At 31.6% G+C, this 12,767-nt stretch overlaps 1 protein-coding gene across 4 annotated transcripts in view; it reads left to right on the forward strand.

The window, feature by feature from the left end:
- Positions 1-671: 671 nt before the first annotated feature.
- The window catches only part of LOC117115837 (myomegalin-like), a 35,956-nt gene continuing 23,860 nt past the window's right edge, over positions 672-12,767 (forward strand). For 3 of the 4 annotated variants that reach the window (XM_033259789.1, XM_033259792.1, XM_033259790.1), the window contains exons 1-2: positions 672-873; positions 12,079-12,173. In XM_033259789.1, coding sequence (XP_033115680.1) covers positions 818-873; positions 12,079-12,173 — 151 coding nt within the window. In that variant the 5' untranslated portion in view covers positions 672-817. Of the gene's footprint in view, positions 874-7,734; positions 7,757-12,078; positions 12,174-12,767 lie in introns of those variants that run through there. The other variant, XM_033259791.1, reaches the window with a different exon arrangement.

Consider the following 12,767-nt stretch of genomic DNA (forward strand, 5'->3'; position numbering starts at 1 on the left):
ATAATAATAATAATAATTAATAATAATAATAATAATAATAATAATAATAATAATAATAATAATAATAATAATAATAATAATAATAATAATAATAATAATAAAATAATAATAAAAAATAAGACTTTAAAATAACGAAATAATTCGTCATTGATATGTAATAAAAAAAACCGATGGCGGTTCAGTCTTGGCATTGATTTGCTCCTTTGCCGTTTCGGTCAATGCCTGCCGTTTGGTAGTTGACATTGCCGTTTTGGTCTGTTGCCGTTTTGTCCAGAAACCGGTTCAAACAGTGATAGGGGTACTTAGAATGGGGGAGAGATAATAAATAAGATATGCTTCAATGAGGTTAAAGAAGCAATGAAGTCTGATGAAATTTGTTAAATTGGATTAAATCATAATCGGCTACTTTAACATGGAATAAAATCAAATTATACTCCAGAGGGTTATTTTATATTTATTAATAGCATAAAATACCAATATTGTGAATTTAGTTTAATTTACATTGACCTGCCTAAGGGAAAGAGAATCATAAGTTGAAACTTGAATTGAATACTTTAATCCACACAAATACCCGAAAAAAAAATCATCAGGCCTAATATTCAAAAACTGAAAAACATTTAAAGCTTGTTTTTGTTGTAGAGCACCCTCTATAAAAATGGAATACCCTAAAAATGTATACATGGCGGAAAATCAAACCGCTGGACCATAACTTTTTTACTGTGTCAGTTAATTAAGAAATAATTTAAAAACCTGGTTTCAGTCATGTTATATTGTATACTTGAAGGATCGCATTTATTATAAGACCACGTTACTCATTATGATGGACTCCACTACAGGGGAAGATCCAACTCTTCCCATTAATTTTGACGAAAGGTAAGTCTACGCCTAGGCCTAGCCTTAGGCTAGGGAGTCCTGCCTTAGTTAGGTAGTAGAAGGCTAGCCTGACTGGGTGGGCCTCAAGGAACAGGCCAATTATAGGCCTACGTACTGATTAGCTAAGGCCTAGGCCTACTTGATGTTGGACAGAGGAGGCCTAAAATCTGCTGTTATCTAGGTCTATTGGGTTATACAGTTAGTAATTAGGTCAGAAAGATACAACAGTTTGTAGCCTAGTAGGCCTAGGCCTAAACACTAAACCATACGACATAGGCCTAGTCATAGCATGCCATATGCCTAGGCTGGATTATGACAGGTTGAGCCGCCAACAAGTTGAGCTGCCGGTTTTCTATGAAACGCCAAACACGCGTCTCAGTGTTTGTAGTGCGTTAATTGCGGCGTATTTCAATTAACTTATTACAAATAACGAGAGACGCGCTTGGCGTTTCATAGAAATGACCGGCGGCTCAACTTGTCGGCGGCTCAACCGGTCATATGCTCACAGGCCTACCTAGGCTAGAGGCAAACAAAGGATATTCAGCTGTTTGCCGGGTGAATAAAAAAAACAGTTATTCACCCGTCGGCCGACTCAGTCAGTAGTTATTTGAAAATATTAAAAATAACCTCTTACATAGTAATAAATCCAATACGATCAGGATCAGGAATAATTTTATAATATCTAATATTCATGTTGGGGGACAATGAGCCGCTGATGCTGCTCCTAATATAGGGCGTGAACTCTCACAGGGGCTGTGAACTGAATGGCATGAATAGGCCAACCTTAACCCTAAAAATAACCTCTCACGTGTGTTATAATACCTATTATAAGTCAATCGTGACGTCATCACTGCAACTTCCAATGTTATTCGCCTATTCCCCACCGTCCACTAATTTTACAATTAGTGGACGCTTGGCTTGATTTTTTTAGGTTCATGTGGAAAAAAAAGATTCCTCATTTTTTCGTCACCGTGATAAAAATTGAATTGTAATTGCAAATTACTTTCGTAAAGCAAGGTTAATTAGAACCCGAAGAAAGTTACTTTAAATTCAATATAAAGTATGAACAATTCAGCAATTCCTTGAATCAATGAACCCTAGTAATCCAAACAAACTGAACATTTAATAGGAATATTCTAGACCCAATTTAAAGACTCGAGGAACAAAATTAGATGTAGAGGCCGAGGCCTCCTCCTACTACTAGCCTAGGCTGTATAGCCTAGCGTAGTTATGAAATCATCCCAAGATTTTTACCTGTCTGCACCGACCAAAAAGTTAGTGACAGTGACTGTATTCTCTCTCGAATGCTTTAAAAAATGTTTATTTCTTTGACAAATGTGAAAAATTACAAACAAGTTCTTCTAACACAATAAAAATTACAAAATAGCCTAGGCCTAGTTATTCGTCGTATCCCTACAGTTATACTGCTGATGAGTAGCATACGCACAAAATATAAATACACAGTATACCGATCATATCACTATACCAACCGATGACTGGTACAATACAGTTGGTTATAAAAACTAACAAAAAATTTACTAATTGCTTAATATCACCTATTACCTAATACCTAATAAATACTGAAGTCGTCCAAGGACCTAGTCGGCGTCGGACGACAGTGGTGTCCAGGCCTGTCCAACAGCGGAGCTAATGCCCCCTGCCTCCCGCTGGCGCCACCACTGCTCTCAAACATTGTTATTTTAATAACCCTGAATATCTGCTGTGGAAAATATAGGTATTCATTTTAATATGAATATAATCCTAAAATATCTGATAATACTTTTAGGAATTCTTTCAAAATGCTTTCTCAAGTGTAAAGATTCTAGCTTGGTGCTTAGTATTTGTTGCTTGTAATTGTATCGTTAACATCCCGTTTTGTTTGAATAGAGCTATTCTTGTGGTTAAGTCTACAGTAGATCAATAAAAGCATTTATCTTTTGTTATAACACCTCTTCAGTTTTATGTTTTGGAAATTTACTTTTGTTCCAAATGAATGTGTTATTCTTATTGAAATTAATGATAATATAATGCAATTTATTGTGCATACAGTATTTCTAAAATTGGTATAAGCAATAATTTATTTCATGACTTATTTTTACTTTTACTCAGCTAAACATACCATTATACCATAAAATTCAACAGCAGGAAAACAAGAAACAAAACTCTAACGTAATATATACAATATATTTTTAAAATGAATTGACTATCAATTGAATGTTAGATAAAAAATCATTAGATTGAACTTCAAAAGTAAAATAATATTTATTTATTTTTTAGGAACATTTGTGACTAGGCATATTTTTTGTATGCAGTTTAGTGTTGTCAGTACTCCTTGTTTTCAATCATTCCAAATTTACAGTAAATCAAAAATAGCAATGAAAACCAATGCCAATTTAAACTAGTGTTGACAAACAAAACAGCCTGTGCCCTGGTACAGAAATCACCCCAAAAAACAAGTACTACAAGTGCGAATTTTCATCAGTTGTGTAAATTTATAGAACCTTGAATTAATAGGTGGTTATTGCAAAACTTGTATATAGATATAAGCCTGTCTCTTATACACATCTAGATGTGTATAAGAGACAGAATAATAATAGTATTATAATAACAACAACAACAATACAACATACAAATTCAATAGTAAGAAAGATTAGGGGAACACAATATAATATATACAATATAAACCATTGAACATTTAAATAATTAAAACCTTAAAATACAGATAATATGAGGCTAAACAATTTATGTCATGAAAGTAAAAATCGGGAAAGAATAATAATAATAATAATAATAATAATAATAATAATAATAATAATAATAATACCTTATAGTAAACAAAAATTTATTTTGTAATAAAATCAGATTATTTAACATATTAAGAATGGTATTATTTACCTAATAAACATCACAGAAAATTGTCTTAAGCAAAATCATGATTGCTTGGATGTTAATTGATTTGACCCAGTTAATAAATACTCTAGTACTTAATAAAAAAGGCATATTAAACCAAGAAAATTATGAAATGCATTTTATGCATTATGGGTATCTGGAAGTGTTTTCACATCCTCCCAGCGACCATCAAACATGCTCCATTTTCTATGTATGGTTGCCTTTGAAATGAATAGCATGGTTTTTTTTCTTTAGATGTTAATTGCAATGGTGGCGCCAGATGTTTGCCAACAAGGGGTCCGACGTGTCTGATGCAGGGGTCCAAACCAAAGCGACGACAAAGCCTCGGTCGATACCCCGAAACCAAAAAAATATCTGTTGGGGTTCTTGAAGGGAGTTTTTATGGCTTAGTTTAACCCTAAATGTGTTTTTAGACCACAATATTAGGGATTGGCAATCAAGATAGCGTTATTTGGATTGGAAAATTATTATTTAAAAAAAATTTTGGTCCGACGACCTATTCGTTCGTCGAAAGACAGGGGATCCCGGCCTTCCAACAAAGAAAATTCCCCCGCCCCTTCCCCCACCCTGCTGACGCCTCCGCTGGTTAATGGCATAGTGAATAGTATACAGTATTTAAATGTTGAAATCAAGATCTACTGAATGATAAACTACAGCTTTATGTATTTAAAAGATTTTACCCACTCAGCTTCCAACTACTTTGGTTACATGGTTTAATATACCCAATTTGGTGGTCTATTATGAAGCAAATCATTGTTATTTTCAAATAAACCACTATATGTCCTTAGAACCAGGCCCATGTCTTTTGTCATTTTAATTTTGTTTATGTCATGGAATTGCCCAGATAATAATGGTGGTACAATACAACAACGCTGGCTTAGATGCCTATGTTACGTAATCGTGTCCTTATAATCTGAGCCGACTTTACCGTTAAGCAAGTTAATTTACCGTTATTCTAGTAAAGTTAAGTCACTTAAGTTACTTAATTCCTTTATCTAGCTATAATTGAGTGGTTCACGTCGAACTTTTAACTAGTTAAGTGGATGTATATCTAGATAAAAGTTCGACGTGAACCATGCTATAGTGTTTATAATTACCATAGTCATCAGCCTATTGTAGGCCCCAAAAAGTCTGAACTGGCATCACAGTTAAATTCCTTGGTAATTATGTAAGAATTGACTCTAACATCCTCCTTCAGTATGTAATGAAAGTGGATTTCTAGTTAGTATTGCCTTTTCATTAGTATGTTAGAGTTATTTTAATTATTATTGGCTTATAGCCATTATGGTTTAAATTCCTTTTAACCTGCTTTCTATAGAGTTATTTATAAAAAATACATTATATTTCAATTCACATTTAACAATTGAGAAGCCAGTTTTGGTCATCCTCCTACAGTATGTAAAGAAAGTGGATTTCTGGTTAGTATATGCCTAGTCACAAATGTTCCTAAAAAATAAATAAATATTACTTTACTTTTGAAGTTCAATCTAATGATTTTTTATCTAACATTCAATTGATAGTCAATTCATTTAAAAAATATATTGTATATATTACGTTAGAGTTTTGGTTTAATTTTGATTATTATTAACTTATTGCCATTTTTATAAAAAAATTTCCTTTTTATCTGCTTCCTTTAGAGTTATTTAAAAATAAATTATACAGTATATCAATTCACATTTAACAATTGTGAAACCAGTTTTGGTCATGAGTAAAAAAATCCTAGATGCAGTAGCTGAGAATAAACAAAGGACCATGGGATTGCTAAGCCTCACTTTAAGGCTTAAGTGGAGCTGTTTTTGGTTGTGAGAAAAATCCTGTTTTTGTTATAATCCACCAGGACCTAGAGATTAGAAGATAAGCATTATTTAGAAAATAAAAAGATGGTTTATTTTGATAAACACCATATTTAGTCTTTGATCTTTTGTTTAAATTTTTAAAATGATTATATTTGTATAACTTTTGAATACCAAGCAACAGGTCCATAATACACGGATATAATGTGTGATAGTTCATTTGTATTATCTTTAATTTTTGCATAATTTTTAGATTTTTAAATAATAATATTTTCACAAAAGTACGTCAGGTTAACTCAATGAAATGTCTTCAGTGTTTTGCAGTCTTCTGATTGGCTGTTCAATATTGAACTCAATGTTTTAGACGCGGTTGAAATGAGGATAAGGCGATTTCCTGCCTTGGCAGTCATTGACTTCCTGTTTGCCGCTGTAGTTGTGTTTTCTTTTTACAACTTTTCGCAAGTGATCATGGGATGTTCAATTAAATGAAACTGTGAGCTGGTTTATAGATTGTTATCTTCCTAACGAGTTAACGTTAATTAGAACTTTATGTTTGACCACTTATGCGCAAGGGATTGAAGTTTATACTCTTGGATTCCTCAAAAAGTTGTGATGCAAGCTTCAGTGGGAATTCACTGTCACTTCACATTCGGATTCAGATTATTCTTTATTGTTATAACGATGTCATGAGATTTGTTTCCCTTGTTACATATGAGTAAAAAATTTGAAATATATCAAGATACAGAAAATGTTAGTTAATATCAAACACAATGTACAAAAACAAGTACACCTAATAATATTAAGGAATTACCTTATTGATACTAATGAAAATTTACTGATTCTTTTGTAACAAAAAAGAAGAAAATAATAATTTATAATTAATTTCTTTGATATTGTGTGTTTTTGTAGAATCAAATAGTATTGTGAGAATTCAATTGATCCCAGTTGTTACATGTTAAATAGGATAAAATGTGTTCTGAGATTTTACTTAATTAATGCATTTTTTGTAATAATTTGAAAAAATGTAAACAAATATATTTAATTATTTAATTGTTTTAAGTAGTTAATTAAATTAATTAATATTATAAATGATTACAAATGCTTTATTATTGGATAATTTAAACTAAAGAAACTTAGTGACCTATTGAACTATAATTGAATAGAGTGCACACAAAATTATACAGACAAAATAAATGACAAATACTGTTGACATGACAATTTGCATAAAAAAGTTCAACCTTACTGAGAAAAGTACACATGTACTTCATGGTGAGAAACTCCATTGTAAAGTCTTGCATTTGTAATTTTTTTTCTAAAATTTACAATCTGTAATTGCACTGGGTACTTTCAATATAAAACATGAAAAGATTTTAATTTGTCTGAAGACATTTTACAGAAAAAAAGAGTTAAATCTAAACATGGAGAAAATTTACCCTAAAATATGTCCAGCTTTTTTTAAATATGATTTTATTCAATAAAATATCAGTAAATCCACACACACTCCAATGAATTCCTCATAGCACTTGAAGCACTGTGTTTCTGTACCTGTGTATAGATCATTACCATTTGATGATTAATTAGGTAATTAACAGGTTTCTAGGTGAATTACTCTTATTTGCAATGTGCATCATGTGTGAGGAATTCCCTTGTCTTCTTTACATGGGGATTCCTTTTATCCAGGCAGGCTTTTCCAAGTGGATGATGTAGCTGAATCCACGTGGAAGACAAGTCTGATGAGTAAGCAAGCAATCAAGCATAAAGTGTACTCAAATTGTAAACAAATCATCAATAATTAACCAAAACTAATTAAAAATTAACAGAAATTATTATAAGCTTTTCAAGATGCTTAATTGTAATTGATTGGAAAATTAGTCATTTCATGGTTGTTTTCATTATGGTAATTTGTGGAGAGTGAAACTTGAGTCCTGGTCTGTATTTTGCTTATTCACACATTACAGTATGTTTTGATGCTATGCTTGGCTTGTACTGTACTGTAATGTAGGGAAGGTCATATTTGTAATACAGAGGCCAGCTGTTGTCAACAGTGATTTTGTATTGAAACTTTATTAGCAAATCTAGCATATAAGTGTTTGTGGGAGTACAGACAGCAAAATCAACATGTTTGATAAAGCAGTCATTTAATGTTGGTAAATAAATACTTGTTTTTTTCTGTTTTACTGGTAAGTATCTTGCGTCTAGAAATGAGAAAAAATTAGTATAGTACTTGACTAAAATACCTGTTTTTGTTTGATATTGTATTTTATACTTAAGTTTATGTATATTAGTGATTGTGAAATGCAGTAGCTATAACTACATAGTATAGTCAGTCCTGGAGGGGTAAAAAAATTGTGGATCCGCCCATAAAATGTCTCTAGGTTTCAGTAAAATTGACTCCAACTGTTGCATGGACAAACACTATCCAGCCCTGAGTAGGACTGTATACCATTCCCATCCTAAGAACTGAATACTGGTATTTGTATTTCTATCAGGATCCACTAGCTACAGTACAGTATATCCTACTTGACACAATGTTTTGAAATCAAAAGGTTGTCAATGTCCAGTTCAAAGTTCACAGAGCTACATTAAATTTCCTGTTTTGTAGGATCTTGTCGATGAGTAGACCTACAATACTCTGTAGGCCTATCTGTATAAAAATACTCATTGTACCTTCAATTATAGTTTAAATCAATTTCCTTGATTAATTAATAATTTATGTAAGTGATACTACTAGATACTTAGATAGCATTGTACAGTCATAAAACCTATAAGTACATCAAAACTTTAATTAACATAGCTCATTTAGGTTAAAATAATATGCAATTAGTGATTTCTAATAAGAAGTCAGTTTTTTTTTCTGATTTATACCTGTCACCTTTCAACATGAAAATCTTTATGCAGTATCAGCAAATTAAACGTCTTCAGTATGCAAAAGGATCTAAATAATGCATACATATACTTAATACAGTTGGTAAGGAGAATATTTCCTTAGCGAAAGCTAATGTGTGATTTTCAATTGTACAGCAATTCAAATAGTACGTAGTCAGTATTCTTTTACTTTATTGGCTCAATGCAGACAGTGTGTCTAACAATATATATTTAATTTGTTTTTAATTTCTTTTGACAATGAAATTTCATTGATAATCAATTAGACAAAACTTTGTACAAAACTAGATAAAATGTATCAGAGGCATAAAAGTATAGTATGTTGAAAGAATCATTTGCAGCATAATACTAATAGTGTTTTTTTAGCAGCGTAACATTGTATTGTATAATAAATTTTGACTATATGACGTGCATTCAATTTTAAAGAGATTCTGTGAAAAACATTTTATATGATAAATAATTCTATTGAGGTGCAATAAATTTATAACAAATCAACAATAACATATTTGTGTAGATGAATGTAATTTGTTTTTACCGTTGTAAATTGAACATTTTAACATTATTTGTTTGTAGCTCCAATTCTTCTATTTCAATTTTTATTGTATTTTTAATGTTTTTATCTTTTATCTTTTAAACTACTGATTGTTTTCATTGATGAATTTGTACATTCATAATTTTAAATATAAATTTATTGATAGGCCTATTTTACTTGAATATTTTATATTAATTTAATTTATGTTCTCATTGGCATTTGTGAGCCACTCGACAGTGATTCAGTTTACTCTCATGGCAATCCTGTTCAGCCAACTGAGTGTTGTTTTTTGTCAGGCTTAGTAACACCCGTCATTGGCATTTTCCAACCATATTGCTAAAACATATAAAGATAAGAGAATTAAATGTATCATGTATTTAGCCTCTTGGTGATTAATGTCTGAAGTAGACTAGCATATTGGAAAGCAAGTACTGTACCATTCCAGACAGCAATGACATTTAATGTTTAATGTGTTTTTAATTTGTGAAATATAACATGAGATGTACAGTAGGCCTAGAGTACTGAGAATGACTGTAAGTTGAACAATGTACTGTTGGCCTATGGACAGAGAAAAAACCCAAAATTAATATGTAAATTCCAGGTACGGTATTGTGATACTATAATATAGTACATGTATGTAGCACACTTTATTATATAGTATAATGTATATGAAAGTAGAATAACATACTGTACGATCTTACAGTAGTCTGCATTTATAGGAGGCTTATCATAATGCATTCCTAATCCAGTTTAAACTATGCTGATCCACAATTGCTTAAACAGAGCTGACACACACTGTAAGAACACTTGAGTAATATTAAACAGCATCAAACTATCTCAAAACCCCTTTAATGTTGATTAAAAATTCTGCAATATATCCTGAATATTTTAAGTAAGTAATAAAATGAGACACTTTCTTATAGTCAAAGTTTATAGCAACAATTACAATGAATATTCTGAATATTCATTGTCATTGTTGCCATAAATATTGACTGTAAGAAAGTGCATGTTGTTGGCTTCAAACCAGTCTGCTATAAACAGATGAATGGCCTTTATTTTCTTGATGCAAAAGACATTTTAAGTTACTAATTGAACTTTCTATGAGAGGCTTTTATAGCATTATTGTCATAATTATCATTTTCATTTTCATCGCTGTTGTTGTCGTCTTTGTCATTGCCGCTGCCGTCGTTTCATTATCATGAAAATCAAGTTAATTATTAGTATTATTAAATACAATTCCTGTTCTCTGTACTATAAAACAGTACCTGTAACACATTTAACATTTAAAGTAATGAAGCCAGAATTACGTACAGTAGACTACTGTGCTGTGGAAATGCAACTACTGTATGATAGAATTTATTGCAATTCAAATTACAAAATTGGTATGCTAATAACTGAATAATATCTCATCAGTGTTGGTATTTAAATACAACAGTACAGTACTGGTACTTAATCTCCTTAACCACCTTTTAGTACTTGACATTTTGTCAGCCATTGGTTTGGGTGGAAATTGGTAAATAAAAGCATAGATTTGTGTTGACTTCAATTAGAAATAAATACAAAAACCATTGAAGATTCTACACAGTTTTCTGTTGAAGAAAAATATATTGAATAATCTATTTTTTAAACAATTGCAAGAAGATTAAGTGAGTGGTGCAAATATAAACTAGAATGAAGATATAATGCCCAATCCACCTAAAATGGATTAGATTTGAAGGCTGCAGTGATACAGAGGAAAAACAGGGTTATGTGTAGAACATTTTGGAGAAACAGGGATTCATTCAACCTACTCGTTTTATGTCACCATGTACAGTATATTGTAGATACTCTGGCATTAGAATTATTTATAACTCAGGCATTAACCTTAAGCTCTACTACTTATACAGTGTGATAATAGAATTGCTGCTCGCATAATAATGCACAGTAAAAGGTTGGTTGATAAATACAGTATGATAGATTGTAGATTCTAAATATGGGTGTGGTCTAAGTATTAGATATTCATCCTCCGACACTCATATGGTAGAAAACCCTCCTTAATGTGACTCATCCTCTATCATCCTTTGTTGATAGACTTCAACTCCCTTCACTGCCCTTAATTTTGTCATTCAGACCAATCAATGCCTGAGTAATATATACCGCTACTCCAGTCATGCACCGAAAATGACGACACAGCCTGCTAATGAGAAACAAATCAATCAGTAAGGAAGAATTGGGATGTAGAATCCAGCTTATTAATTAAAATTTTAAGTGAGTGTGTGGGTTCACAATTCTGTGCATGAATACCATAGCTGTAGTGATGCCCACATCCTGTGTAAACATGCTGAACCGTTGAATTTGTCACTAACCTGAGCTTGCGTTGGTCAGTAAAAGCTCATTACTGCGCAGTGTCTATTTGTGCATGTTTATCTTTTTAACGTCAGCATGTTTGCCTCTTTGATATCCTACGAACACACAAGTCTGTGGTTTATATGGAAATACAGAATCTAATATACTCAGTATTCAACTTTTTGAATTCAGAAAAATTCAGTATTTTGTGGAGCAGAATAAAATTGGATAAAGATATATTTTGACTGTCATTAAGCAAGGTATGAAATAGAGATTTATATCAAAACGTAGATACTCTACTGCTTAAAATACAGTATTGGATGCATATTATGATGGTGGATGATTGTTATTTTACTGTATTGCTATGAGGTTTGATAATGTACTCATTGCCAATTTCATTGGATGATCCAAATGTTTATGTTGGTATACAGCATTATGACATGATTAGCTCTAGTTGAAAGATGCACCGTAAGTATCTGTAGATTGGACTATGCCATTATGATAACAATCGCACAATGTTAAGCATATATTTTATCGGGTGTACAGAAATATTAACATGGAGATAGTTCAAGAAAATACTCTGTCTTATTCACTAAAGTCACAATGTAATGCAGCTTTATTCCAATGTTGATGGATGTTATAATATTATAACAAAATATTTATAGATTTCTATAGTACATTTTTACTATAATGTTTTCTTAGCATACATGTGAGTTTATATTATCAAAAAATTAATTCATTTTAATGTTTTTCTCTTTTCAGTACCAACATGTCAAGATTACCAGATGTAACAGCAGGTCCTGACATCAACATGTCAAACTTTGGTGAACATTTCCCAGAATCCAACGGTGTTCCAGGTAATCGTCTATGATTATTTTGTTACTTTTTATCTATTTTAAATGCTGTAATCATTCGTAGATGTTTAAAACTGAATACTAGGCAACGTTTAAGATACTGGTAGGCTTACAGTATGACCCACTAAGCATTTTGAGGCATGAAACCACCCATGGTAGTAGAAGGCCTTGATGGCCACTAAACTCAACTTACTGTAGATTGTTTAATAATATTATTCTAAAAAGTTTAACAGCGTTGAGAGATTTAATGAAAATTAATTGATTAAGGTGAACATTATTCATGGTGTTTTTTACTAAAGAGGACAGATTATAAAGTTAAGGCCATGGCTGAAAATAATGGGACATTTAACAAACAATGGTGAATCATTACCACTTCAAATTGTACGCTGTGCAATAATTTTTGGCTGTGAGAGATGCTATTATTCTGTACAGTATGTCTTTGCCATGTGTAAGATATGATCTTTGATGGTGCAAAGATTAAATTGAATCATTCCTATTTCCTTTGGTGCTTCCTTGACTTTGCTTATACTTCCTAAAGCTCTGTTTACATTATTAAATTTTCTTTGATAAAAAAACTGTTGTATGGCCATATATAGT

This window comes from Anneissia japonica, unplaced genomic scaffold, assembly GCF_011630105.1.
Source record: "Anneissia japonica isolate Jap-2015-1 unplaced genomic scaffold, ASM1163010v1 scaffold1483_len710385_cov172, whole genome shotgun sequence".
Classification (NCBI taxonomy): domain Eukaryota; kingdom Metazoa; phylum Echinodermata; class Crinoidea; order Comatulida; family Comatulidae; genus Anneissia; species Anneissia japonica.